This window comes from Leptonotus elevatus, chromosome 8, assembly GCF_054856555.1.
Source record: "Leptonotus elevatus isolate MCC_2025b chromosome 8, RoL_Lele_1.0, whole genome shotgun sequence".
NCBI lineage: Eukaryota > Metazoa > Chordata > Actinopteri > Syngnathiformes > Syngnathidae > Leptonotus > Leptonotus elevatus.
Genome location: NC_141246.1, coordinates 7,364,133 through 7,389,334, shown reverse-complemented (window position 1 = coordinate 7,389,334; position 25,202 = coordinate 7,364,133). Strand labels below are relative to the sequence as shown.

At 40.3% G+C, this 25,202-nt stretch overlaps 1 protein-coding gene and 39 non-coding genes across 45 annotated transcripts; 39 read left to right on the top strand and 1 right to left on the bottom strand.

The window, feature by feature from the left end:
- Positions 1-6,691: 6,691 nt before the first annotated feature.
- On the bottom strand, positions 6,692-18,085 carry LOC147169540 (platelet-derived growth factor subunit A-like). Of its 6 annotated transcripts, none has more exons than XM_086083907.1 (8): positions 17,062-18,085; positions 15,897-16,045; positions 14,019-14,489; positions 13,703-13,799; positions 9,241-9,345; positions 8,964-9,157; positions 7,604-7,730; positions 6,692-7,145 (listed from the first exon to the last, which is right to left on the bottom strand). In XM_086083907.1, exons 3-8 carry the CDS (start codon positions 14,079-14,081, stop codon positions 7,135-7,137), a joined length of 597 nt encoding a protein of 198 aa, XP_085940033.1. In that variant the 5' UTR covers positions 14,082-14,489; positions 15,897-16,045; positions 17,062-18,085; the 3' UTR covers positions 6,692-7,134. The 6 variants fall into 6 exon arrangements, with proteins under 6 accessions (XP_085940033.1, XP_085940034.1, XP_085940035.1 ...); XM_086083908.1 differs by having other exon boundaries at positions 15,897-15,985; XM_086083909.1 differs by having other exon boundaries at positions 15,897-15,982.
- Positions 18,086-18,381: 296 nt separating this feature from the next.
- On the top strand, positions 18,382-18,453 carry trnac-gca (transfer RNA cysteine (anticodon GCA)). Its single transcript has one exon. It is a non-coding gene; the product is annotated as a tRNA-Cys (tRNA).
- Positions 18,454-18,548: 95 nt separating this feature from the next.
- Positions 18,549-18,620, top strand: trnac-gca (transfer RNA cysteine (anticodon GCA)). Its single transcript has one exon. It is a non-coding gene; the product is annotated as a tRNA-Cys (tRNA).
- A 103-nt stretch (positions 18,621-18,723) lies between these two features.
- trnac-gca (transfer RNA cysteine (anticodon GCA)) lies at positions 18,724-18,795 on the top strand. Its single transcript has one exon. It is a non-coding gene; the product is annotated as a tRNA-Cys (tRNA).
- A 269-nt stretch (positions 18,796-19,064) lies between these two features.
- trnac-gca (transfer RNA cysteine (anticodon GCA)) lies at positions 19,065-19,136 on the top strand. Its single transcript has one exon. It is a non-coding gene; the product is annotated as a tRNA-Cys (tRNA).
- Positions 19,137-19,239: 103 nt separating this feature from the next.
- Positions 19,240-19,311, top strand: trnac-gca (transfer RNA cysteine (anticodon GCA)). Its single transcript has one exon. It is a non-coding gene; the product is annotated as a tRNA-Cys (tRNA).
- Positions 19,312-19,410: 99 nt separating this feature from the next.
- Positions 19,411-19,482, top strand: trnac-gca (transfer RNA cysteine (anticodon GCA)). Its single transcript has one exon. It is a non-coding gene; the product is annotated as a tRNA-Cys (tRNA).
- Positions 19,483-19,582: 100 nt separating this feature from the next.
- Positions 19,583-19,654, top strand: trnac-gca (transfer RNA cysteine (anticodon GCA)). The gene has a single exon. It is a non-coding gene; the product is annotated as a tRNA-Cys (tRNA).
- A 99-nt stretch (positions 19,655-19,753) lies between these two features.
- On the top strand, positions 19,754-19,825 carry trnac-gca (transfer RNA cysteine (anticodon GCA)). Its single transcript has one exon. It is a non-coding gene; the product is annotated as a tRNA-Cys (tRNA).
- Positions 19,826-19,919: 94 nt separating this feature from the next.
- trnac-gca (transfer RNA cysteine (anticodon GCA)) lies at positions 19,920-19,991 on the top strand. The gene has a single exon. It is a non-coding gene; the product is annotated as a tRNA-Cys (tRNA).
- Positions 19,992-20,090: 99 nt separating this feature from the next.
- Positions 20,091-20,162, top strand: trnac-gca (transfer RNA cysteine (anticodon GCA)). Its single transcript has one exon. It is a non-coding gene; the product is annotated as a tRNA-Cys (tRNA).
- Positions 20,163-20,259: 97 nt separating this feature from the next.
- On the top strand, positions 20,260-20,331 carry trnac-gca (transfer RNA cysteine (anticodon GCA)). The gene has a single exon. It is a non-coding gene; the product is annotated as a tRNA-Cys (tRNA).
- Positions 20,332-20,431: 100 nt separating this feature from the next.
- trnac-gca (transfer RNA cysteine (anticodon GCA)) lies at positions 20,432-20,503 on the top strand. Its single transcript has one exon. It is a non-coding gene; the product is annotated as a tRNA-Cys (tRNA).
- Positions 20,504-20,602: 99 nt separating this feature from the next.
- trnac-gca (transfer RNA cysteine (anticodon GCA)) lies at positions 20,603-20,674 on the top strand. The gene has a single exon. It is a non-coding gene; the product is annotated as a tRNA-Cys (tRNA).
- Positions 20,675-20,774: 100 nt separating this feature from the next.
- trnac-gca (transfer RNA cysteine (anticodon GCA)) lies at positions 20,775-20,846 on the top strand. The gene has a single exon. It is a non-coding gene; the product is annotated as a tRNA-Cys (tRNA).
- Positions 20,847-20,949: 103 nt separating this feature from the next.
- On the top strand, positions 20,950-21,021 carry trnac-gca (transfer RNA cysteine (anticodon GCA)). The gene has a single exon. It is a non-coding gene; the product is annotated as a tRNA-Cys (tRNA).
- Positions 21,022-21,118: 97 nt separating this feature from the next.
- On the top strand, positions 21,119-21,190 carry trnac-gca (transfer RNA cysteine (anticodon GCA)). The gene has a single exon. It is a non-coding gene; the product is annotated as a tRNA-Cys (tRNA).
- Positions 21,191-21,290: 100 nt separating this feature from the next.
- On the top strand, positions 21,291-21,362 carry trnac-gca (transfer RNA cysteine (anticodon GCA)). The gene has a single exon. It is a non-coding gene; the product is annotated as a tRNA-Cys (tRNA).
- A 103-nt stretch (positions 21,363-21,465) lies between these two features.
- On the top strand, positions 21,466-21,537 carry trnac-gca (transfer RNA cysteine (anticodon GCA)). Its single transcript has one exon. It is a non-coding gene; the product is annotated as a tRNA-Cys (tRNA).
- A 99-nt stretch (positions 21,538-21,636) lies between these two features.
- trnac-gca (transfer RNA cysteine (anticodon GCA)) lies at positions 21,637-21,708 on the top strand. Its single transcript has one exon. It is a non-coding gene; the product is annotated as a tRNA-Cys (tRNA).
- Positions 21,709-21,809: 101 nt separating this feature from the next.
- trnac-gca (transfer RNA cysteine (anticodon GCA)) lies at positions 21,810-21,881 on the top strand. The gene has a single exon. It is a non-coding gene; the product is annotated as a tRNA-Cys (tRNA).
- A 99-nt stretch (positions 21,882-21,980) lies between these two features.
- trnac-gca (transfer RNA cysteine (anticodon GCA)) lies at positions 21,981-22,052 on the top strand. The gene has a single exon. It is a non-coding gene; the product is annotated as a tRNA-Cys (tRNA).
- A 99-nt stretch (positions 22,053-22,151) lies between these two features.
- trnac-gca (transfer RNA cysteine (anticodon GCA)) lies at positions 22,152-22,223 on the top strand. The gene has a single exon. It is a non-coding gene; the product is annotated as a tRNA-Cys (tRNA).
- Positions 22,224-22,322: 99 nt separating this feature from the next.
- Positions 22,323-22,394, top strand: trnac-gca (transfer RNA cysteine (anticodon GCA)). Its single transcript has one exon. It is a non-coding gene; the product is annotated as a tRNA-Cys (tRNA).
- Positions 22,395-22,494: 100 nt separating this feature from the next.
- On the top strand, positions 22,495-22,566 carry trnac-gca (transfer RNA cysteine (anticodon GCA)). The gene has a single exon. It is a non-coding gene; the product is annotated as a tRNA-Cys (tRNA).
- Positions 22,567-22,665: 99 nt separating this feature from the next.
- trnac-gca (transfer RNA cysteine (anticodon GCA)) lies at positions 22,666-22,737 on the top strand. Its single transcript has one exon. It is a non-coding gene; the product is annotated as a tRNA-Cys (tRNA).
- Positions 22,738-22,840: 103 nt separating this feature from the next.
- Positions 22,841-22,912, top strand: trnac-gca (transfer RNA cysteine (anticodon GCA)). Its single transcript has one exon. It is a non-coding gene; the product is annotated as a tRNA-Cys (tRNA).
- Positions 22,913-23,009: 97 nt separating this feature from the next.
- Positions 23,010-23,081, top strand: trnac-gca (transfer RNA cysteine (anticodon GCA)). The gene has a single exon. It is a non-coding gene; the product is annotated as a tRNA-Cys (tRNA).
- A 100-nt stretch (positions 23,082-23,181) lies between these two features.
- On the top strand, positions 23,182-23,253 carry trnac-gca (transfer RNA cysteine (anticodon GCA)). The gene has a single exon. It is a non-coding gene; the product is annotated as a tRNA-Cys (tRNA).
- Positions 23,254-23,353: 100 nt separating this feature from the next.
- On the top strand, positions 23,354-23,429 carry trnac-gca (transfer RNA cysteine (anticodon GCA)). Its single transcript has one exon. It is a non-coding gene; the product is annotated as a tRNA-Cys (tRNA).
- Positions 23,430-23,528: 99 nt separating this feature from the next.
- trnac-gca (transfer RNA cysteine (anticodon GCA)) lies at positions 23,529-23,600 on the top strand. The gene has a single exon. It is a non-coding gene; the product is annotated as a tRNA-Cys (tRNA).
- A 99-nt stretch (positions 23,601-23,699) lies between these two features.
- Positions 23,700-23,771, top strand: trnac-gca (transfer RNA cysteine (anticodon GCA)). Its single transcript has one exon. It is a non-coding gene; the product is annotated as a tRNA-Cys (tRNA).
- Positions 23,772-23,869: 98 nt separating this feature from the next.
- trnac-gca (transfer RNA cysteine (anticodon GCA)) lies at positions 23,870-23,941 on the top strand. Its single transcript has one exon. It is a non-coding gene; the product is annotated as a tRNA-Cys (tRNA).
- A 99-nt stretch (positions 23,942-24,040) lies between these two features.
- trnac-gca (transfer RNA cysteine (anticodon GCA)) lies at positions 24,041-24,112 on the top strand. The gene has a single exon. It is a non-coding gene; the product is annotated as a tRNA-Cys (tRNA).
- Positions 24,113-24,211: 99 nt separating this feature from the next.
- trnac-gca (transfer RNA cysteine (anticodon GCA)) lies at positions 24,212-24,283 on the top strand. The gene has a single exon. It is a non-coding gene; the product is annotated as a tRNA-Cys (tRNA).
- Positions 24,284-24,382: 99 nt separating this feature from the next.
- trnac-gca (transfer RNA cysteine (anticodon GCA)) lies at positions 24,383-24,454 on the top strand. Its single transcript has one exon. It is a non-coding gene; the product is annotated as a tRNA-Cys (tRNA).
- A 103-nt stretch (positions 24,455-24,557) lies between these two features.
- On the top strand, positions 24,558-24,629 carry trnac-gca (transfer RNA cysteine (anticodon GCA)). The gene has a single exon. It is a non-coding gene; the product is annotated as a tRNA-Cys (tRNA).
- Positions 24,630-24,729: 100 nt separating this feature from the next.
- Positions 24,730-24,801, top strand: trnac-gca (transfer RNA cysteine (anticodon GCA)). The gene has a single exon. It is a non-coding gene; the product is annotated as a tRNA-Cys (tRNA).
- Positions 24,802-24,898: 97 nt separating this feature from the next.
- trnac-gca (transfer RNA cysteine (anticodon GCA)) lies at positions 24,899-24,970 on the top strand. The gene has a single exon. It is a non-coding gene; the product is annotated as a tRNA-Cys (tRNA).
- Positions 24,971-25,070: 100 nt separating this feature from the next.
- On the top strand, positions 25,071-25,142 carry trnac-gca (transfer RNA cysteine (anticodon GCA)). Its single transcript has one exon. It is a non-coding gene; the product is annotated as a tRNA-Cys (tRNA).
- The last annotated feature ends 60 nt before the right edge of the window (positions 25,143-25,202 follow it).

Genomic DNA, 25,202 nt, shown 5'->3' with positions numbered 1-25,202 from the left:
TTTCTCAAACGCATGCAGCTGTTAACCTCGAAGATATGTATCAGGCAAATCACACCATCTCCAGTTCTTCCCTGTTGTGGAGATGAGGCCGTTGTTATGGTTACAGACTGACACTGAAATAGTGAATTATTCAACAGTATGTGTGCCCGAGTCACCAGTATCTGCTTCAATACCGAAAAGCCAGAAAAGTTGAATGAAAGGAAGGAAATACAGTGGACAGTTGGTTTAGGACATAACCAGATTTTGGACGCATGTCGTAATGCACCGTTGTCCATCACTTAGCTATGCTAACACAGTAACGTCACAATTACACTCGATTTTTTATTTTTGTTAGGATTAATGTACATAAATTTACCCCATATTTCCTCTTTTAAGCATTTATTCTGTGAAGAAACTAAAAGGGAATGTGACTCATGCACCTTCATCTTCAAGAACAGGAACTGTGGCCTTGTCGCAAGATGACGACTGGAATATTTTGCAATTGAACTTTTGAAGCTTTGACTTTGAAACATTCAGTGCTGAAGAAAAACATTTCTACATTACTATCTGCACAATTTGTATCCATGACTGCTTTGAGGTTGCGGATGTGTATTCTCCCTCCCCTTTAGAACAGCAATCGCCATGTAACTAGTGAATATCCAATACAAATAGAGGGAACGGCAAAGTGTGTCCAGAGCGCGATAAGAGATTGTACTAGGAACATCTCTTTCCGTTCTCCTTGCGAGCAAAAATAATTTAAACCTCGTCTTCCTTTCTGTTTTGTTGTTTATTAAATGTCATTTTTCAAAAACACACTTCTTGGGAGCGTGTCCAGATGTCTTGTTTTGACCGAGACGGTCCCGTTTTGAACTGTCAACCAAGATAGCATTTAGCATTAGCGATTACCACCCAACTCCCCACCTCGTCATTGGTTTCGATGCTGGTTCCGTCAATCAATTGCCTCGTGCGAAACTGGTCCATGGCAGACAAAAAAGGTCAGGATCTGTGCCTCAAAAGTGTTAAAGGAAACTCATTGTGACTGAAATGACATTTATGTCCCTAAACATTCATTCACGCCAACAGTTTGTCCACTCTCCTGACCTTTTTGCCCACCTGAGTGCAGCCTCCAGGTACAGGTCAATGACCAGAGCTGTGGGTCAATGACCAGACCCCATTCGTGATAGAAGAAGACCTCTCTCAGGTCTGATTTGTTTCATCAGAGGACAAAAGAACAGATGGATGTTCCACCATCTTTCCTTCTGGCTTTCTTCACCTGCTTCCCCATCAAAAAGGGCTGTGTTTTTATCTTTTTGGTGACAAGATCTTTTAAGCTCCAGTGTGAAGGAACATGACTGAAATGTGAATGAGGGCTGAAAGATGTGCGTGCCGCACAACTTGGCAGGATGTTACTTTCTTTCTCCAAGCTGTTTAGTCAACAAGCGAAAGGTTCCGTCACATACTTGACTCGCTCTTTTGCCACAGTTTCCCGTCACTCGGTTGTCACTGAGGATGAGAATGAGGAAGATGAGTTTGATATGTCAACAAATTCCCTTCAAAACTCCATCCGAGTTATTTTTTCTGACCCAAAGTTGCATTCTTTTATACATGCATCCATGCTGGAAATTTTCAGTGTTCTGGAAACTTGAAAGCTGATATACTGCGGGCTCTAATTTGGAATTGGTAGTGTAAATTCAGCCTCAGTAACGAGACTCACCAAGTGCCATTTGTGATCTTCCTTCCTTTGTCCCGTACGAACAATAGTGCCCCCCCCCCCACCCCCCCACCCCCAGGGGAATCTCGATGCCCGTGGAAAGCAAGCTGGCACCTGACGGCAGGACAAAGCCCAGGTCAAGAGGTTGGGAGCCAGAGGTCGGGGAAGCAGTCCCGATGCGGTCTGCGGAGAAAACGCGGTGAATCATCTCTCAGACACTTTCTGCATTTTATGTTGAGTTGAACATTTGCATGATCTTGAGAAGTTTATCAGCTGCTTTTTCTGGCATCAACCCGCACAACAGCCTTGCTTGCTTTTATTGGGAGTCTTCCATCACGCTGCCGTTCCTGTCAAGATAGCCAGCTAATAGCGGGCGGCAAAGGTTAGCTACTCCTTTGCTAACATGGCGCTCAAACAGTTTTAGTTAGTTGTTAAGCATAAATCTAATCACTATTATTAATATTACTAACAGGACCACAAGAAAACTGGTCAAAATATTAGGGAGTGTTTAAAATAACGTGCGGGATTGTTTTTGTATGAAATCCAACCAAACGTAGGAATTATGCCTTATCATTAGTTAATTAGCAAAGTGAATAAAAGCTCATTGCAAGCAGGATGCAACCTTTCCTCCCATCCTGTGGACGGACCATTAACGTCGCAGACTCCCACTGCTTCCTCGCCTTGCTTTGTAAACATTATTGATGTGAGGGGTTTAATGATTATCTCAGCCTCTTAGCCGAGTGTAAATCATCGTCATCGGGTGGAGCAGCAGGGCTTCTTCCTTGTGGAAACCTTTCATACAGTGTGCTCTTTAAATGTCTTCAATAAAAAGTCAGAAGAAGATTTACTATCGTCCGGTGACTCTGCGAGGCCCCCTGGCTCTTCTTCTGTCTGCCGTTTAATGTCTTCTTTGTCGTCTTATATCTCGTGTCAAATGCGTGTCAGGGACAGACTGATTTATTGCTTCATTAAAGACTTGGAATTTATTTTTAAATTATTTAAACTCTTGAAATACTTGGGGAGCCCAGTAAAACTTGAAAAGGTCTTTTGCACTTTGTTTTAATTAGAGGGAGGATTATTTTTATATATACATTGTTTTTTCAAATGTACATAGTACTACTACCACTATTTATTACAATAATAAAATTAATAATAATTAATAAAGATGACTAATTTCTACCCACGACCCAAGTGAGGAATAAGCGGTTAAGAAAATGGATGGATGGATGGACTAATTTCTATAGCACTTTTCAAAGGACCCCAATTTTTTTAAATTTAATTATTAGACATTTTCAACTACCACTACTACTACTACTACTTATTATTATTATTATTATTACTATAGTATGATGACGATGAGTTACACCGCCTTTCAAGTGACCCATGCGCACAGAAAAATAATTAATTAAATGGCAATAAGTCAAATCAACATTAAATCTAATACCGCAAAAGGCCATAACTAATTTATGCTGCCCCTAAAATCACCCAAAAAAACCCTATATTTTTTTAATTTAATTTTTTAAATATATTTGTTCCCATTTATGCGCTATTATTATTATTATTCAGTTTACTTTTAATATATTGAAAAAAACATTCACAAATGTATGAATGAACCAAATATACATTATGAATTAATTGTATCTGATCACGATTAAATATATAAATAAATATTTGTTATAATAAATAACTGAGTAAGTCTAACAATTGTTTGTATTTTTTTTTTAAATACATTTACTAAAATATAATAAATGTGAAAATAATGCTCAACACCATGGTCTGTACCTCTGGCCTTAAAAAAAAAATAAAATAAAATAAAATAACTTCCTGTCAACTTTTCATCTTCCGCTGTCCTGTTAATTCCCTGGATGATAATCTCTTGAGCCTCACCCGGTTCATAAAGCGACCTCTTTGCCGCGTGCAAACTGCAGATAATCCTCTTGTTACGCCTGTGCACGCGTTTCACGAGCCAAGTATGATTTTTTTTTCAAGTTTTCACACAAACACTGAAACCATTTTGGCATCAATATTAGACCAAGGAATTAATGTCAAACTACCCCTGACCTTGAAACCCTTCAAAGACTTCATCAATTGAAATCAAATATTTATATCTAAATACATTATACGTTTGAAATTACTTGCTGAAAACATGTGATAGGAGACTATGGTACTCTTTATAGTACTCGTTATATAACAAAGCTAACTATCCTGCGCAATTGTGAGTTAGGTGTGATTACTTGGCCCATTTCTACTACTTCATCGAGCAGGTAGCTAGCTAGCTAGCATTGTGGGTGTATTACTAGCAGGAAACATGCACAAATATCTGTCATATAGTGTGAGCCACAGGCTAAATAAATGGCTAACTTTCACTAAAGTGTCTCTATTTTGTGGACCCATACAGTGACAACACCAAGCAAGGTGGTGACATACTGGCCAAGCCCGCCGGAAACCCCCTTTAGCCCGCAAGCTAGCTGGTGGCTAGCGCCTCTCGTTGTGGCATTAAAAAGCTTTGCGAGGACTTGGTGGGATATATTCCAGCCACTGGAGGCTTTAAGCGAATATATTTTAGACTTATGAAGACAACAGTTGTTTTTTTCACAATTTTGAAGTCTAATTTTATACACTTGATATTTGGCAGGCAACAACTCTTCGCTGTGTTGTGTCTTTTTCCCCCCCACAGACTGTCAATAAATCACCCTTGGTACTGAAATAAAATGATCAACATCATTCTCAGGTATAGAAATAATGTCCAAATGGATTTTTAAAGGTCCATCCATTAAAAAAATAAAAAAAAATAAAAAATAAAGTAGATCATGGCCTCCCACTTGCTGCTCTTTGGCATCACAATGCCTCTTAATGGCTTTGTGCTAAATGTGAGCACGACCACGAGGGATTAAAGAGGACGGAACATGCCACCACGACATCAAAACCACCGACGGCGGACTTTGCTCACAGCTGCATGGCTTTTTAATCTCACGGCAAGCCTTCGAAATAGGTTGCCTCGATTGTTGTACGAGGTAGCGGGGTGGGGGAGTGGAGGGGTTAATGCTCCAGCGCGGCACTCAATCAGCACGTCACACCTTTAACAAGCCTTCCACTCGAGAGTCCATTAAAAAGTATTTAGCTCCCCCCTTCAAGCTGATGAGGACTCCCCGTCTCTGTTTTCATAACGCTGGCTTTTCCCTCTTTTGTGCCTCCGCAAAGAAGAGGGAAGCTTTTTCGACTAAAACAAAAGAGGAAGAGCCGCAGGGGATGGAGACGGGATGGTGGGGGTGACTTGGGTTGACAGCAGGGGTGGCTTCTGCTGCCCCCATGTGCAAAAATGTGAACCGAACCGTGACTGTAAAACAAAGGGGACAAACCTCACCGCGATTTTTCGCGTACCATACACACACCCTAATTTCAAGTCTCTGGAAATTCACAGATGCCTTACATGGGTTGTGAACTGATGGTCAATCATCGTCTAGCAGATTGTGACATTTGAAGATATACAGCCATTGATGCCCCCCCCCCCATCCCCCCCGAACGTAAATCCAAGGACAACCAAGATTGGATCAATCTTAACATTCATTACCAGGCCTCATTTCTGCTGTCTATAATGATAATCATAGGTCACTGTTTATGTTGCTAGGCAGGAGTTAGCTAACATTTTTCTAGCTAAGAAACTTTAACCTACAGGTTCCAGGTGGTCAATCAAATGAGATTGACGTTAAATGTGACAATGCAAAGAAGAGGTCGAGATTGCCTGATCAGTGGTCAACTCCCGTCAGCTTGTTGCGGCTCGTTGCGGGTCGCATGGCGCATTTTAGCCAGCATGTTGCTAATCTGCTTAGCTGAGCTTTACCGAGATGTCAGTTTCTCTGGCTCTGACACACACTTAAACACACACGCATTGTTCTCCGGCCTGTCTGTTTTCATTTCCTCCCTTCTCACCTTATGCACTCTTATCCCCATCTGTCTTACCAACATGCACGTGACATGATATCTTCTCCTTTGTGAGATGCGAGGATGCTTAGTTGACCATACCACAATTTAATGTTTCAAAGATTTTGGAAGAAATTCCACTTTCAGAGCAAAATGTTGTTGATACAAAAACTCTCTAGAACCGCCCTCGAACCAGAGTTATTATAGTTTTGGAATTTTTGTTTTAGCTAGTTTTTATTTAGTTTTTTTAAATTTGGTTAGTTTTAATTAGTTTTTAGAGCGGTTCTGTTAGTTAAAATAAATAAATAATTTTTGTTATTTAAAAAAAAAAAAGTCAGGTAAAGGTGCTTTTCTATTGGCTGCTGCTAGATGACGTCATTTCTGTGAGACACACCCCAAAGGCTCTAGTTTTTGTTTTGTAAAACGTAAAATGGAGTTTCAGTTAGTTTTCGTTTGTTAAAAAAGCATTTTAATTTTTTCGTTAATGAAAATGTTTTTGGAATTTTGGTTTTAGTTTTTCTTTTTTCCCGTTAACTAAAATATCCTTGCCTAGAACATAACAACGCTTTCTGACATTGGGCACCACATTTCCCCCCCTTTTTTATTGTAGCCATGACAAATTCAAAACGGCAAGCGTCAGATGCAGAAAGGCAGCTCCAGAACATGACCAAGCTTTTTAACAGTAAGCAGCATTCACTCCAGAAATCTTTGATATTCTTGAGGTCGATTTGCAATTTTACCCTGCACAGAGACATCTAAGCTAACGTGACTTGCTAAACAACCCTACTTTTGTTTTTTTCAAAATGTTCTTCCTCGGATGTTTGATTTTTTTTTTTTTATTGTTGACAAATGTGCTTGGTTCGGCTTCTACAAAACTAAAATGGAGATGATCAAATTGGATTTACCTCTGAAAACACCAACCTTCCTCTTCCGCTGTCTTCTTCTGTGGTCTTGTAGTTGCGTGCAGTTCTCGCTTACAAATGGGTGGCGATTTGAGCTTTTCAGCATTATTATCCTGCACATAATCGCCCTCACACAAACACACACATATACACACACACACACACACACTGTCGCCAGTTCTATTTCCCTTAGGGACAAAAGCTCCCGTATAAATAGTTTATTAATAATGGTTACATACCAGGAGGATGTTTCTCCCCTGACTTTTCGAGACAGTTAACAAAGCACAAGAGGTTATATAAACAAAAGCGTACATAATGTGCAAGATAAATGTCATAATAAAAAAATGAAAGTCTTAATCCCAGCCTCTGGAGAGGATTCGTCGCAGTTTATAATCCAAGATGATGAGAAGGTTATACAATAAGTCCCACCTCGCTTTTGATCCGGTTTCTCCATCGAGGAACGACGGCGTGCGGTGAGCCCGCTCGTCTTGTCTTTGTGGGTCATGTGGGCATTACGTTCTCTTTGGATCATTTGAAGGCTCAAAAGTGTGCAGTATATCTTTGTCTTGTTCTCGCGGCTGTCCCATCCGATGCTCTAATGCCATCATGCGTCCGCTGTGCTCACCTGATGCCTGATGGGAGGAAAGACGAGCGGAGGTCAAACCGATGACATATCGTTGAAAGTTTTACGGCGTCAACAATGATCCAAAACAACATTATATTCGTGGGTTTGTTTTCCGTAAAAAAAAAAAATTGGTGTTCCTTCAGATTCCATCCATCCATCCACCTATTTATTTGAGTTTGACAGTAAAAGTTTTCTGAATCTGAGCTAGTCAAGCACATTAGCGACCCTTTCCATTTATTGTCACGAGTCAGCGGGCTGAAAGGTCAGCTGGAGGCCTCTTTCCTGCTTGACCCAGTGACTGGAACAACTCTGTTCAAATCCTCCGGGAGCAGGAAGTGGTCTCTTGGGAGGCGTCCGTGCATATTATTGTGCATGTTAGTATAAGTGTGAGGTGTCTTTGCGATTAGGAAATGCACACAGAGAAAGGAAAAGAATCATAAATACCAAGTTGGTCGACACACTCACTGTTATCTGTGTTCGAGTTTGGACTGAGTTGCCGTTTGTTGGCGCAGGCGCACTCCAGGTGGTCCTCCAGTCGCACCTGCACTTCCCTCAGTTTGGGCCGCCGCCGCACATACTCCACCTTGGCCACCTTGGTAGGGGTGATGATAGGCAAAGAAATTATTTCCAACTAAAATAGGAACTGAATTTTTTTGCGAAGAAACATAATTCGCCTTCACGCCACTTTCTGCTCTGTGTCAAGGTCCAAACTTTTTGTGTTGGTAGAAAAAAAAGGAAGCAAAAAAAACATTTGAAAACTACAGTATAGAAATATGCAGGGTATATGTATTTATTTATTAATGAATTAAAAAGTTAAATAATTATTCATTAATTATTTATTATCTGGAAGTATGTATAAGGTCGCAGTCAGACACTCGCTGCTTTATACTGAAATACTGAGTGGCTTAAAGTGAAATTGCTTGTCAGTACTTTTAATATATAAATTTAACGGTTAAAGCAAATTAGTTGATTGGAAATACTAATAATAATAACAATAATAATAATTATAGATATTTCACACATTAACTCATTCACTGCCATTGACGGCTATAGACATCAAAAATTCATTTGAACTATTTCTATTAGTTTCAATTGTTTTCCCACTTTTGTTAACAAGAGTATGAAAACCTAGAAAAAAAATGTATTGTACATTTAGAACAGAATTTTTTGGGGGAAAGATTATTAAAAATTAGGGGCGTCAGACAATATATTTTTTAAATTGTAATTTATCGCATGACTTCAATAGTTAACTCACGATTAATCACAAATTTTATATCCATTCATAATGTACAATAAAAAAATTCTAGGTTGTCACACTCAAAAAAAATGTGAAACTAATAGAAATAGTTCAAATGAATTTTTGACGTCTATAGCCGTCAATGGCAGTGAATGAGTTAAATGTTTTTTTTTTAATTCATATTTTCCAGTAAATATTTTTCCAAATTCAGTGTGGCTGTTTTATCGCAACTGCTGTGTCAACTCCTTGAAATGATCAATTCTTTAGGAAACCTTACCTAAATAGACATTGGCTAATTTGCCTTTGTGGGATTATCTCAGCGATACAGATAAACATATTATTACCCCAACTGCTGCTTTTCTGCAAACATTGCCGTCCATCATGACTCTGCATGAGACTAAATTCCAGAGCAAGCATGGCATGAGTTTGCACATATTTATACGCTCCTACCCAAGCAGGAGCTTAATTAATTCTGCACATTATTTAGACAAGACCGCAGTCATTTTAGTAGTGTACTATAATTTTTTTTATAATAGATATAATAATAAAAATGGAGAAACACCGATGTACAGTGATGAACCCATTTACCCTGACAATGCGGTGGTGCTTGCGGGCCGGCTGGCACCTCATGTTGCTGGTGTTGCAGCAGCCCGTGCAGCGCTTCACCTCCACGCACGGCGGCCAGATGATGAAGTTGGCGGCGGTGGGGTCCACCTGACTGCGAGGGATTTCATAGATGGTGGTGCGCACCTTGCAGCCCGCAGGCAAGGCCTCCTCCACCACTGCAGGCCGCGATAAAGGGACACTTTTAGACCAGTATTCTACTTGTGTGTGTGTGTGTGTGTGTGTGTAAGCGTGCACTCACGAGTGCTCCGCTTGTAACGCGCATGCGTGTGCGTTTGCTTGAGTTCCGGGAAGGCGTGAGAGAAGACCTTGTCGTAGTCGTGTTTGGTCTCGAGCACCTCGTTTTCTGGACGCAAGACAAAACAACACAATTGGATGTCACACGTTCTACTTTAGAAGGTTCCCATAACCTTGTGTCAACACACGCACGCACACACACACACACACACACACACACACACACAAGGCTAAATGCATAATTCTCGATAGCTAGATGACATTGTAGCATGAAATGCACATAATATGAGAACATTTGTCGCATTGTGTCGAGTCTCACGGTGTGCTGATGCCGGAGCTATAGAAGCACGGAGATGTTTACGTGCATCGATCAGAGGCTTCATCTTGATGTGATTAGGATAACTCACTTATGGGAGTCAAACATGTCCTCCGTTTGCTTGCTGGCTTGAAAACACATTACATGTTGTTGTTGTTGTTGTTGTTTTTGAAAATGTATTTTCTTTCTATATGGTCTCTCTATAGTGCAGATTTTTACACATTCACTGTAAAAAAATACAAATAAATAAAAGCTACAATTAAAAAAAACAGTCTTCACTCCTGGGGATTGCACAAGTGTACCTAACAAGTGTCTGTTGCATGTAGGACCACCTCCTAAAAAATATCCCCCGCCTCCATCCCTCCCCCCTCCCGGCATGAATTATACATGGCAACGTAGTGGCCTTCCAGCCCGGACCAAATAATGGCCGACGTGACAACAGCATAATGAAGTGAGCCACTTGACCCCCAAAGCGGGGAGGGGGGAGCCATCACACTCCTCATTTGCATGTCAATGATGCCCGGATTAATGGTGGCAGCGCACGTGAAAAATGAATCCGTTACCATTTATGTGCGGCAAAAGTTTATTTTGTGTAGAATAGATCGTTTTCGTGATCAGTATTTGTTTGTCCGCCATGTTTAGCGGATGAAATCGGGAGGATTCTCTAGTCCAGGGGTGGCCAAGTTCGGTCCCCGAGAGCCCCTATCCCGCCTGTTTTCCATGTCTCCCTCCTTCAGCGCAGCTGAATTTAATGATCAGCTCATCAGCACGCTTTGCAGAAGCCTGATAACGATCCTGATCATGAATCAGGTGTTTTCGTGGAGAGAAACATGGAAAACAGGCGGGATGATAGTGGCTTTCGAGGACCGAACTTGGCCACCCCTGATCTAGACAAACATTCAATAGCACTGGAAGAAAACAATGCGTCCACCTCCAACATGGCGGTACGGGACATCACAGGACCACATTAGCGTGCAATTCACTCATTCACTGCCATTGACGGCTATAGACGTCAAAAATTCATTTGAACTATTTCGATTAGTTTCACATTTTTTTCCACTTTTGTTAATAAGAGTATGAAAACCTAAAAACATTTATTGTACATTTAGAACAGATTAATCGTGAGTGACTATTGAAGTCATGCGATTAATTACAATTAAAAATGTTAATCGTCTGACGGCCCTAATTATTTATTTAATTATTTTTTTTAAATCAGGGGCATCAGGCGATTTAAATTTTTAATTGTAATCAATCACATGACTTCACTAGATAGCTCACGATCAATCACGAATTTTATATCTGTTCTAAATATACAATAAATGTTTTTAGGTTTTCATACTCTTGTTAAAAAAAGTGGGGGAAAATGTGAAACTAATCGAAATAGTTCAAATGAATTTTTTTACGTCTATAGCCGTCAATGGAAATAATTCAAATGATTTTTTTTACGTCTATAGCCGTCAATGGCAGTGAGATCGTCAGATGCGGTTTAAAGAAATAATCACATTTGCCCTAATTGTTCCAAAAATGACTATTTACTAAAAAAAAATGTTTTGTTCATCTAGCTATACTAGTGACCAATCATGTGAGACAGAACAATATACCTTATAACATTTGGATGGATGAATGGATGGATGGATGCAATAAACAAAACCTCCAGGCGATCAGTATCAATTCTTATGCGATTCTCGAAGTGCGGTACGAGTACCACTAATGATACACAGACTCCCTCTGGTGGTACATGAAAGAATCACTGCCCAGGTATTTCACTTTTTTGTCCAAGACCTTTCGCATTCAATCTTTTTGCATTAAAACCTGTATTTAGGTAAGCAATACAATCCATTTTAAGTGAATCATTATTTCGGCTTTTTTTGTTTTTTAATTTTCTATATTCAAGTTTAGCAGTGCTTCTCAATTATATTTTGTTACCCCTAAGAAGCAATACAATAACCCCCCCCCCCCCTTCCCTAGTATAAATTGTCTATAAAATTGCTCAAAGTACAACTCTGCATATGAGCTAATACCTCTTCCGCCACTGCCACCTACTGTAGTGGATATGCAATTACACTTTATTCTAGTACGGCAAAAAAACTAACAAAACAAAAAAAATTCTCTGATGTTATACATGCTCCGCTTTTTGAGAAGCACTTTTACTTGCAAATAAGTTTTAGGAATAAAATCTGTCTCATTGAAGCCTTCTACACTACTGTATTTTATTATGATAGTGGTAATTGAAGAGCTAACTATGTTTTGTTTATAAAAACAAAAATGAAAAAATTTACCCCTGCATAGCTTACTTGCGGTTTGGCACCAGCAGATTCACCTATTTACTTATTTATTTATTTATTTTACCAATGTTTTGCCATTTTCTGTGTGTGTGTGTGTGTGGGGGGGGGGGGGGGGTTGTGCTGGAGCTAACCCTTATTTTACTCTTTTTTTTTTTTTAAACACTTATGAGAAGTTTATACCAGGTTTTTCAATCATTTTGGGGGTTAAAAAAAACATCAATTAGGATTACACTAATAATAATAACATACAGAGTAATTTTCTCACAGACACTAAATGCTCTGTGGTTAAATTCAAGCGCTGACTTACAAATGTATTGATTATGCAGAACGTCCAAAGACCTTTGTCCATACAGTGTTAGACTATGTGAGAACAAAACTCAAGAATTTGTTTAAAAACTTAGGTTTTTAAACCACTTGGGTACATGTGGACATTAGCGGTAGCCTCAGTCGTCGTGGAGATAGAAGGGTGAGATCACCATGACATCGTAAGCAAACGTGTTAGACTCGACTCCCACCAGCCGAACCCTCGTAAGCCTTCCAAACTTCTATGTGGAATTACTGAAGTGCTGCTTTCTTTTCCAAATTGTCCGTGCTAGGTTTTGGCAAGCAGCTCGGACGTCTTCAGGGTTCACGGAGAGTGTGAAGAGCAAGTCGGGGCAAGTCGGTCTCTTAGCAACATGGCAGTAATGGGATGAGAGGACAGCATCCTCTCCCTGAGAACTCGACCAGAACAAGCGCATTAATACGTCCAATTTGTTATTTCATGCCACTGACTGACTGATTGGGAGGGAGGGGCGGCCTTAAGATGTTCAACTTGCCAGCCTCACGTCGCACTCATAAAGTTAATAGTTTCAAGTAACCGCTAGCTCCCATTTTTAGACATTTATAGTGCATGTAGATGATTAAAGTTTCTATAATCAAAAGCCTGTTGCTAGGCAGAATATTTGGATCACTGTTGTTTGTAGAAAGAAAAAATGGCACATGTGACTCAATGTAACAATACTGTTAGCAAGGGTAATCAGGGGACCAGAAATAGGACAGGGAGGGGCAGCAGAAGAAATACGTGCAAGGAACTGTATATTAAATATACATTTATAAATATACATTTATATGAAAAAAAAATAATGGAGCTTAAAGTTCCCTAATTTTATCATTTAAATTTTATGTTAATTGTACTATGATTTTTATATTTTTACTTTTATTTATGACTTTTATTTCATTTAAATTATACTATAATTTTTTTAAGTTCTATTTTATTATTAATACTACAATTTGTAATATTTTTACAATTTACACTTTGTTATAGTACTTCTTATGTACTTTAATTGTCATCTGTGTATTGTTTTACAGTTATTCATACACAATTTTGTTTTATTTTTTATTATTTTTGCCTATATGACATTTATTTTTTATATTTGTATTATTTTCTGTTAGGAAAATTATTTATACTACCATTTTTATTTTTATTTTTTTTTGAAAATGTTTACATTGTTCTTAATACTTCAATTAAGACAATTATTTTATTCTTAGTTTTGGAATGTGTGCAACACATTTATTTAAATAACCTGTTATTTTTTATTATTATTAGTTTATTTTATGCTATTTAGTCTGCCCCCTACCCCCTTTTTACTTTCTTTTTTTTTTATTTCTTTTTTTTACATTATCAGCATTTAACTTGAACTTCATTTTATTTGTGTACAGTTTTTAATATAGTATTTTATTTTTGCCATTTGTAACAGGCTACGTTTGTTTGTTTATTTTACATTGTTGTATGAAGTACCGTTTCATTACATATTTTTGACCACCACTACAATTCTTAGCATTATTAATAATGGCCAGCAAATACGAAAACGGGGCATTTTTACCTACGGTGTCAATCTCGAGCAGCCGCTGGAGGTCGTTGATGCTCTGGATGTCGTTGCGGGACAGCCGCTCCATAAGGTCCCGGGGAATTGGAGACTCCTGCCCGGGGGGAGAGTGAGAGGAGATTGGCGTTTTATTGATAGTCGCGCAGTTATGCGTTTTCCCCAAACAGTTTCGTCATAAATCATGTCAACTTGAATTCGTGCTTTAAAAAAATATATTTCTATTTTTCCTTCTCTCTTTATAAATGGTTCAAGTTCGGTTAAATAATTCAAGTTAATGACTGAATATTAACGTGTCACTTTCGGGTGTATCTACCTCAGCAGCGGCTCGTAAGAGGCAGAGGCAGCCGGCGAGGAGTTGGTAGAGCGCGGGTCTCATCTCCTCTCGGGTCCGCTGGGGAAGCTCCGCGAAGGGGCGATCAGAGTACACTGATGGAGCCCGGGTGTCGCTCCCTGCTCTCGGGCGGAGCTCAGAACCATGCCTCAGGAGAACAATTCACTCCCCTCCACAAAAGACAACAAGCCAGGCTCGAACCAATATCGATGAAAAGAATTGAGTTACTTCCTTGCGTCTTGCTCTTAAAAAAAAAGAAGAGAAAAAAGTACTGTGTGATGGCATCCAAAGACACAAGCGTGAAATTCCAACCCAAAAATAATAATCTAATATCCAAGTGTGTGTGTTAGATGGCACTGCACATAATCCCAGTGGTTTTGCCTGCTATCTGCAGGCTAACTGAACTCCAGACATCTCGGTCCCGAGTTGTGACAAGAATGCGCGCTCCCGTGCCTAAAAAAAAAAAAAAAAAACGTGAGCGTGCTTGCAAGCGAGGCGGCATAAAGATTCATTTTAAAGGGCAGGAAAGTGTGGGAAATTACATTTTTTTTAAATGGTGTATATAGAAATAGATACCGGATAGCCGATAGCAGTGCTTGACTCTGGCAGAGCCCATCCAGTTTTATATACAGATCAGTGGTCATGGCTGAATGGTGCACAAAAACTGCGCATCCAGGAGGATTCAGCAGTGGGTAGACGCAAAATTGAGGATTTAGAAGTGGGTAGACGCAAAACTGACTGAAAAAAAAGTATTCCCGTATTCCCGTGTATACCCTGGATTACACCACTGCTTGAAAGGCACTAAATCAATTAAACATGTTGTGCATCGTGATTTCATGCGTTATCGTGTGACTCCCGTTTGCATGCTTACATTAGCCACCAGGGGGCAGTATAATAGATCCATACAGTAGGTATGAATGTGAAGAAGACGGACTTTGCATATTGTTTTGTTTTTTTCTTGGCGCTCAAGCAGTTTTTCTTCCCTCCAAATATTCTTTATTGGATTTCGCTTGTGTTGTGGATGAAATTATAAAAAAAAATTTTTTTTGAAGTGTGCATTTGTGTCAAGTTCTTAGGACAAAAGAAAGAAATAGTTTTTTTTTGTTTTTTAAAATAATGCAGCATATTCTTTATTGGATTTCGCTTGTGTTGTGGATGAAATTATAAAAAAAAAATTTTTTTGAAGTGTGCATTTGTGTCAAGTTCTTAGGACAAAAGAAAGAAATAGTTTTTTTTTGTTTTTTAAAATAATGCAGCAAACAGTTGTTTGGCACAAAACGAGCCCCCAAAATGGGTCGTTTTGTACAACATAAATACAGCCCAAATTTTTGGGGACCAAAATTCAGTTATTTTTGACCCAACTGGTTTTGGAGACTACTAGACAAGCAAATCAAACAAAATGGAATCACTTCACAAACAAAGTAGGACGCATACATACAGTCCTGCAAAAAGTGTCCGCAACCTGTCCATGTCCGCTGGAATGATGAAAATGATTTAGTGAAGAAATACAATCAAGTTGGAGAGTCACAAATGGCTTAAAGTTAAAGAATGCATCGCTAGAATCTGAAAATGGAGCAGTGGAACAGACACACTTTTTGTCTTCCTTTGTCTCGTTCAATTTGTCACAACCACACGCACGCGCACACACTTAATCTGACTTGATGTTGTGAGAATAAGAATGAGAAAGTTTCTTCCCAGCAAGGTGAAGTTGTTTGCGTGTGAAAGAGATTCCAGGCAATGCTAGACTAAACATTTGTCCAATTAAAGCCCATTTCTCCTGTCAGAAGTGAAGACGCATCCCGACAGAAACACAGGAGCAGGAGTGTAATGGAGGGGAAGTGGGTCACAACCAATTCAGACCTTGAATGGCGGTGCGCTGTCATTTCCTGCGTCCTCACACTGTACGATGCACTTCACTCGCTGCTTCTCTGGACCGTCGCGCCTCCCTGCTGTCGGAAAGCTCCAAGTGTGACCACCACACGCGGAGAAACGCTCATCATACACTGCAACTGTGAAGGGAGAACTCAACCCCAACATTTTCTTTACAATATGTTGTATGCCGTCTAATTAATGTTGCATTTGTGGAATTTGAATTAAGCAGCCAAATCTATTCGTTTTTTTATCCATCTGAGGGGGGCGGCCATTTTGCCGCTTGATGTCGACTGAAAAGGACCAATCACGGCTCAGCTTGCAAACGTCACATGACCAAACAAAACAGGAAAACAATGCAAGGTACATAGAAAGTGGCGCATTGCGATTAAAGCCACAAGTTTGCTTGTGTGGATGCTTTAGAGTGCCACGTTGTCTGCCGTGAGTGTGTGCACGTCACGCAGAGCAAGACTGAAAAGCCAGCAGGGGGAGTTTTCTTTTTTGAAGTCCAACTCGTGAGACATTTTGTGAACCATGGCTTTGGCCACTTTAGAGCGCCTCGTTGTCAGCCATAAGTGCATCACCACATGGCTAGATTGAGCCAAGGAAAGCATCATTGCAATTTAATTTCTTTTTTTTCTTTTTTTTTAACAACTGCAGCAAGAAAAGTGGGTGTCACTTTTAAGAGGGGAGATACAAGCAGCCACGAAAAGTGAGGGTGTGTTTTAAAGTGAGGCAATAAAAGTGGATACAAAAGCTTTACTGGAAGGGTTGCATTTGCTTAAAAAAAAGCAAGAAAAGTTATTCTTTACTGTACACATTTTATTTCTATTTCTCTCCAAGGCAGCTAATGTAAAATGTTCAAAAGTCCAAAGTGGATTTCACCACTGTTGTATACCGCCTGAAGAGCAGCCACCTGTACAGACAGATGGTTTAATATGCTTAATTCTTATTCCACGAAGCAATGTTAATCAGAATACCGTGTTTACACTAGAAGGATAATGCAAAGTAAATATTTTGTTACCATTTATGTAAAATATTGTGTTGGGAGCTTACAATTCCTTTTACTAGCTACTGCTAGTTTACTTCCATCCAAACTATTCCAGTCTTATTAGAGAAATCTATTTTCATTGTTTTCTATTTTACACAAACTTACTTTTCTTCCAGGCTCATCATCTTACATTCTCAGTGAACCAGAAAAAAAAGCCTGCTAGCATACAGATGGACGAACTAACATAACAAGGCTTTGTTAAAAGAAAAAAAGAAAAAAGTATACTCCTCTTCCTCTTTCCTACTTCCTTCAATTCTATCACCTTCCACTCAACAACAATAGTTTGACGTTATAAATTAAATAAAAATTACCCTGGGTGTGAATAATCAAACAAAAAAAGAACGATCTCGTCGACAGCTGTGTGGAGAAGTGCCAAGTGTGAAAACAGCGTCTTGGTGGGAGGGTCGGAAATTTTGATTCACGGTGGCCAATTGTGTGTCGTTTCACTTGGGAGACTTTAATCTCCTTGGGGGGGGAAATAATTGGGCGTCAGCGAGGGAGTTAATCGTGCATCCCGCTGACAAAAGTCACCACACGCACACACACACACACAAAAGACACACTAATTGCTCTTACGTAACATACACACGTGAATCAAAATGCCACCTTGTTATTAGTCCATTCAGTTTTTGTTTTCTTTTACTTACTTATACTATTTTTTAACACGCTATATTAAATTAATTACAGTATACCGAATTTCTATACAGCAGTATCTTGACTTCTGAGTTTACTTTCTTATGTTATGTATATAGTGCAAGTAAAAAAAAAAAAAAGACATCTTAAAAACAAGTTAACTCGTAGGCTACATCTCTTCAGAGGCAGATTTACGTCATCGAACAACAAAATCGGAAGAATGCATCGCCATCCAGTTATTGTCATTTTCAAGCCTTTCCTCTGTTCTTTTCATAAGAGGCCAATTAGTAAAGGTCTCACGCCAATTATTAGAATGCTGGGAACCGATAGGATGAGGAAAAATCCCTCTCTGTCCTCATCCAAAGGGAGGATTTCTGCTTCATTGTGGCTGCGTTGGGAGCGGAGGATGTGCGGGGCGTCGTTTGGGAGGACTGATGTGGTGCTTTTGGCTTGAAAACAATGCAACGCTGTCTGCTACGGTCTAATGGAGGGAAGCGGTGTTTGCACACACATACTCTCGTTTCAATGAGGTGACATCATGGCATCATTGGAACAGCCACTTGCTTTCAGATGGAGGAAGTATACGGTTTGGTCCAGATTGGGTTTGGAGAGCTGTCACTTTGAAAAGTATCCACATGGTAATACATTTGTGGACAGAGCATTTGACTGTAGATTAAGAGGTCCTCAGTTCAAATCTGGGTACCCATTTTTTATTTTGTTTATGACTTGTGAAATCTTTTGAGCAGCACATACCCTTAAATGATGCATTAGACAGAAAAGGTGTATAAGTAAGGGGGTGTAGCTCAATGGTAGAGCATTTGACTGCAGATCAAGAGGTCCCCAGTTCAATTCTGGGTACCCCCTATCTCACTTCTTAGTAGTGTCAGACATGAGAGGATTTTTTTCTACCGTAGCAGCAATTTTATTTGTTGATATACACAGAAATAAAAACTAAATAAGGGGGTGTAGCTCAGTGGTAGAGCATTTGACTGCAGATCAAGAGGTCCCCAGTTCAAATCTGGGTACCCCCTATCTCACTTCTTAGTAGTGTCAGACATGAGAGGATTTTCTTTTTTCTACCGTGGCAGCAACTTTACGTGTTGATATCTTACACAGAAAACAAAGCTAAGTAATGGGGGTGTAGCTCAGTGGAAGAGCATTTGACTGCAGATCAAGAGGTCCCCAGTTCAATTCTGGGTACCCCCTATCTCAGTTCTTAGTAGTGCCACAGTAGAGAATTTTTACCGCGGCAGGAACTTTTTTGGGTGCGGATTATTTTACACAGAAAATGAAGCTAAGTAATGGGGGTGTAGCTAAACGGTAGAGCATTTGACTGCAGATCAAGAGGTACACAGTTCAAATCTGAGTACCCCCTATCTCACTTCTTAGTAGTGTCAGACATGAGAGGATTTTTCTTTCTACCGTAGCAGAAATTTCATTTGTTGATATCATACACAGAAAAAGAAACTAAGTAAGGTGGTGTAGCTCAGTGGTAGAGCATTTGACTGCAGATCAAGAGGTCCCCAGTTCAAATCTGGGTACCCCCTATCTCAGTTCTTAGTAGTGTCAGACATCAGAGGATTTTCTTTTTTCTACCGTGGCAGCAACTTTACGTGTTGATATCTTACACAGAAAACAAAGCTAAGTAATGGGGGTGTAGCTCAGTGGAAGAGCATTTGACTGCAGATCAAGAGGTCCCCAGTTCAATTCTGGGTACCCCCTATGTCAGTTCTTAGTAGTGTCAGACAGTAGAGAATTTTTACCGCGGCAGGAACTTTTTTGGGTGGGGATTATCTTACACAAAAAATGAAGATAAGTAATGGGGGTGTAGCTCAATGGTAGAGCATTTGACTGCAGATCAAGAGGTCCCCAGTTCAAATCTGGGTACCCCCTATCTCACTTCTTAGTAGTGTCAGACATGAGAGGATTTTTTTTTCTACCGTAGCAGCAATTTTATTTGTTGATATCATACACAGAAAAAGAAACTAAGTAAGTGGGTGTAGCTCAGTGGTAGAGCATTTGACTGCAGATCAAGAGGTCCCCAGTTCAATTCTGGGTACCCCCTATCTCGGTTCTTAGTAGTGTCAGACAGTAGAGAATTTTTACCGCGGCAGGAACTTTTTTGGGTGGGGATTATCTTACACAGAAAATGAAGCTAAGTAATGGGGGTGTAGCTCAATGGTAGAGCATTTGACTGCAGATCAAGAGGTCCCCAGTTCAAATCTGGGTACCCCCTATCTCACTTCTTAGTAGTGTCAGACATGAGAGGATTTCTACCGTTTCAACAACCTTATTGGTTGATATCTTACACAGAAAATGAAACTAAGTAAGGGGGTGTAGCTCAATGGCAGAGCATTTGAGTGCAGATCAAGAGGTCCCCAGTTCAAATCTGGGTACCCCCTATCTCATTTCTTAGTAGTGTCAGACATGGGAGTTTTTTTTTCCTACCGTGGCAGCAACTTTTCTTGTTGATATCTTAACCAGAAAATGAAACTAAGTAAGGGGGTGTAGCTCAGTGGTAGAGCATTTGACTGCAGATCAAGAGGTCCCCAGTTCAATTCTGGGTACCCCCTATCTCAGTTCTTAGTAGTGTCACAGTAGAGAATTTTTACCGCGGCAGGAACTTTTTTGGGTGAGGATTATTTTACACAGAAAATGAAGCTAAGTAATGGGGGTGTAGCTCAACGGTAGAGCATTTGACTGCAGATCAAGAGGTCCCCAGTTCAATTCTGGGTACCCCCTATCTCACTTCTTAGTAGTGTCAGACATGAGAGGATTTTTTTTTCTACCGTAGCAGCAATTTTATTTGTTGATATCATACACAGAAAAATAAACTAAGTAAGGGGGTGTAGCTCAGTGGAAGAGCATTTGACTGCAGATCAAGAGGTCCCAAGTTCAATTCTGGGTACCCCCTATCTCACTTCTTAGTAGTGTCAGACATGAGAGGATTTTTTTTCTACCGTAGCAGCAATTTAATTTGTTGATATCATACACAGAAATATAAACTAAGTAAGGGGGTGTAGCTCAGTGGTAGAGCATTTGACTGCAGATCAAGAGGTCCCCAGTTCAAATCTGGGTACCCCCTATATCAGTTCTTAGTAGTGTCAGACATGGGAGGCTTTTTTTTCCTACCGTGGCAGCAATTTTATTTGTTGATATCATACACAGAAAAAGAAACTAAGTAAGGGGGTGTAGCTCAGTGGTAGAGCATTTGACTGCAGATCAAGAGGTCCCCAGTTCAAATCTGGGTACCCCCTATCTCAGTTCTTAGTAGTGTCAGACATGAGAGGATTTTCTTTTTTCTACCGTGGCAGCAACTTTACGTGTTGATATCTTACACAGAAAACAAAGCTAGGTAATGGGGGTGTAGCTCAGTGGAAGAGCATTAGACTGCAGATCAAGAGGTCCCAGGTTCAATTCTGGGTACCCCCTATCTCAGTTCTTAGTAGTGCCACAGTAGAGAATTTTTACCGCGGCAGGAACTTTTTTGGGTGCAGATTATTTTACACAGAAAATGAAGCTAAGTAATGGGGGTGTAGCTCAACGGTAGAGCATTTGACTGCAGATCAAGAGGTCCCCAGTTCAATTCTGGGTACCCCCTATCTCACTTCTTAGTAGTGTCAGACATGAGAGGATTTTTCTTTCTACCGTAGCAACAATTTCATTTGTTGATATCATACACAGAAAAAGAAACTAAGTAAGGGGGTGTAGCTCAGTGGTAGAGCATTTGACTGCAGATCAAGAGGTCCCCAGCTCAAATCTGGGTACTCCCTATCTCAGTTCTTAGTCGTGTCAGACATGAGAGGATTTTCTTTTTTCTACCGTGGCAGCAACTTTACGTGTTGATATCTTACACAGAAAACAAAGCTAAGTAATAGGGGTGTAGCTCAGTGGTAGAGCATTTGACTGCAGATCAAGAGGTCCCCAGTTCAATTCTGGGTACCCCCTATCTCGGTTCTTAGTAGTGTCAGACAGTAGAGAATTTTTACCGCGGCAGGAACTTTTTTGGGTGGGGATTATCTTACACAGAAAATGAAGCTAAGTAATGGGGGTGTAGCTCAATGGTAGAGCATTTGACTGCAGATCAAGAGGTCCCCAGTTCAAATCTGGGTACCCCCTATCTCACTTCTTAGTAGTGTCAGACATGAGAGGATTTTTTTTTTCTACCGTAGCAGCAATTTTATTTGTTGATATCATACACAGAAAAATAATCTAAGTAAGGGGGTGTAGCTCAGTGGAAGAGCATTTGACTGCAGATCAAGAGGTCCCCAGTTCAATTCTGGGTACCCCCTATCTCACTTCTTAGTAGTGTCAGACATGAGAGGATTTTTTTTCTACCGTAGCAGCAATTTTATTTGTTGATATCATACACAGAAAAATAAACTAAGTAAGGGGGTGTAGCTCAGTGGTAGAGCATTTGACTGCAGATCAAGAGGTCCCTAGTTCAATTCTGGGTACCCCCTATCTCAGTTCTTAGTAGTGTCAGACAGTAGAGAATTTTTACCGCGGCAGGAACTTTTTTGGGTGGGGATTATATTACACAGAAAATGAAGCTAAGTAATGGGGGTGTAGCTCAATGGTAGAGCATTTGACTGCAGATCAAGAGGTCCCCAGTTCAAATCTGGGTACCCCCTATATCTCTTCTTAGTAGTGTCAGACGTAAGAGGATTTCTACCGCGGCAGGAACTTTTTTGGGTGGCGATTATCTTATACAGAAAATGAAGCTAAGTAATGGGGGTGTAGCTCAATGGTCGAGCATTTGACTGCAGATCAAGAGGTCCCCAGTTCAAATCTGGGTACCCCCTATCTCACTTCTTATTAGTGTCAGACATGAGAGGATTTTTTTTTCTACCGTAGCAGCAATTTTATTTGTTGATATCATACACAGAAAAATAAACTAAGTAAGGGGGTGTAGCTCAGTGGTAGAGCATTTGACTGCAGATCAAGAGGTCCCCAGTTCAATTCTGGGTGCCCCCTATATCAGTTCTTAGTAGTGTCAGACATGGGAGTTTTTTTTTCCTACCGTGGCAGCAATTTTATTTGTTGATATCATACACAGAAAAATAAACTAAGTAAGGGGGTGTAGCTCAGTGGTAGAGCATTTGACTGCAGATCAAGAGGTCCCCAGTTCAAATCTGGGTACCCCCTATCTCAGTTCTTAGTAGTGTCAGACATGAGAGGATTTTCTTTTTTCTACCGTGGCAGCAACTTTACGTGTTGATATCTTACACAGAAAACAAAGCTAAGTAATGGGGGTGTAGCTCAGTGGAAGAGCATTTGACTGCAGATCAAGAGGTCCCCAGTTTAATTCTGGGTACCCCCTATCTCACTTCTTAGTAGTGTCACAGTAGAGAATTTTTACCGCGGCAGGAACTTTTTTGGGTGAGGATTATCTTACACAGAAAATGAAGCTAAGTAATGGGGGTGTAGCTCAACGGTAGAGCATTTGACTGCAGATCAAGAGGTCCCCAGTTCAAATCTGGGTACCCCCTATCTCACTTCTTAGTAGTGTCAGACATGAGAGGATTTTCTTTCTTACCGTGGCAGCAACTTTACTTGTTGATATCTTACACAGAAAATGAAGCTAAGAAAGGGGGTGTAGCTCAGTGGTAGAGCATTTGACTGCAGATCAAGAGGTCTCCAGTTCAATTCTGGGTACCCCCTATCTCACTTCTTAGTAGTGTCAGACATGAGAGGATTTTTCTTTCTACCGTAGCAGCAATTTCATTTGTTGATATCATACACAGAAAAAGAAACTAAGTAAGGTGGTGTAGCTCAGTGGTAGAGCATTTGACTGCAGATCAAGAGGTCCCCAGTTCAAATCTGGGTACCCTCTACCTCAGTTCTTAGTAGTGTCAGACATGAGAGGATTTTCTTTTTTCTACCGTGGCAGCAACTTTACGTGTTGATATCTAACACAGAAAACAAAGCTAAGTAATGGGGGTGTAGCTCAGTGGAAGAGCATTTGACTGCAGATCAAGAGGTCCCCAGTTCAATTCTGGGTACCCCCTATGTCAGTTCTTAGTAGTGTCAGACAGTAGAGAATTTTTACCGCGGCAGGAACTTTTTTGGGTGGGGATTATCTTACACAGAAAATGAAGCTAAGTAATGGGGGTGTAGCTCAATGGTAGAGCATTTGACTGCAGATCAAGAGGTCCCCAGTTCAAATCTGGGTACCCCCTATCTCACTTCTTAGTAGTGTCAGACATGAGAGGATTTTTTTCTACCGTAGCAGCAATTTTATTTGTTGATATCATACACAGAAAAAGAAACTAAGTAAGGGCGTGTAGCTCAGTGGTAGAGCATTTGACTGCAGATCAAGAGGTCCCCAGTTCAGTTCTGGGTACCCCCTATCTCGGTTCTTAGTAGTGTCAGACAGTAGAGAATTTTTACCGCGGCAGGAACTTTTTTGGGTGGGGATTATCTTACACAGAAAATGAAGCTAAGTAATGGGGGTGTAGCTCAATGGTAGAGCATTTGACTGCAGATCAAGAGGTCCCCAGTTCAAATCTGGGTACCCCCTATCTCACTTCTTAGTAGTGTCAGACATGAGAGGATTTTTTTTCTACCGTAGCAGCAATTTTATTTGTTGATATCATACACAGAAAAATAAACTAAGTAAGGGGGTGTAGCTCAGTGGAAGAGCATTTGACTGCAGATCAAGAGGTCCCCAGTTCAATTCTGGGTACCCCCTATCTCACTTCGTAGTAGTGTCAGACATGAGAGGATTTTTTTTCTACCGTAGCAGCAATTTTATTTGTTGATATCATACACAGAAAAATAAACTAAGTAAGGGGGTGTAGCTCAGTGGTAGAGCATTTGACTGCAGATCAAGAGGTCCCTAGTTCAATTCTGGGTACCCCCTATCTCACTTCTTAGTAGTGTCAGACATGAGAGGATTTTCTTTTTTCTACCGTGGCAGCAACTTTACGTGTTGATATCTTACACAGAAAACAAAGCTAAGTAATGGGGGTGTAGCTCAGTGGAAGAGCATTTGACTGCAGATCAAGAGGTCCCCAGTTCAATTCTGGGTACCCCCTATCTCACTTCTTAGTAGTGTCAGACATGAGAGGATTTTCTTTCTTACCGTGGCAGCAACTTTACTTGTTGATATCTTACACAGAAAATGAAGCTAAGAAAGGGGGTGTAGCTCAGTGGTAGAGCATTTGACTGCAGATCAAGAGGTCCCCAGTTCAATTCTGGGTACCCCCTATCTCAGTTCTTAGTAGTGCCACAGTAGAGAATTTTTACCGCGGCAGGAACTTTTTTGGGTGGGGATTATCTTACACAGAAAATGAAGCTAAGTAATGGGGGTGTAGCTCAATGGTAGAGCATTTGACTGCAGATCAAGAGGTCCCCAGTTCAAATCTGAGTACCCCCTATCTCACTTCTTAGTAGTGTCAGACATGAGAGGATTTTTCTTTCTACCGTAGCAGCAATTTCATTTGTTGATATCATACACAGAAAAAGAAACTAAGTAAGGTGGTGTAGCTCAGTGGTAGAGCATTTGACTGCAGATCAAGAGGTCCCCAGTTCAAATCTGGGTACCCTCTGCCTCAGTTCTTAGTAGTGTCAGACACGAGAGGATTTTCTTTTTTCTACCGTGGCAGCAA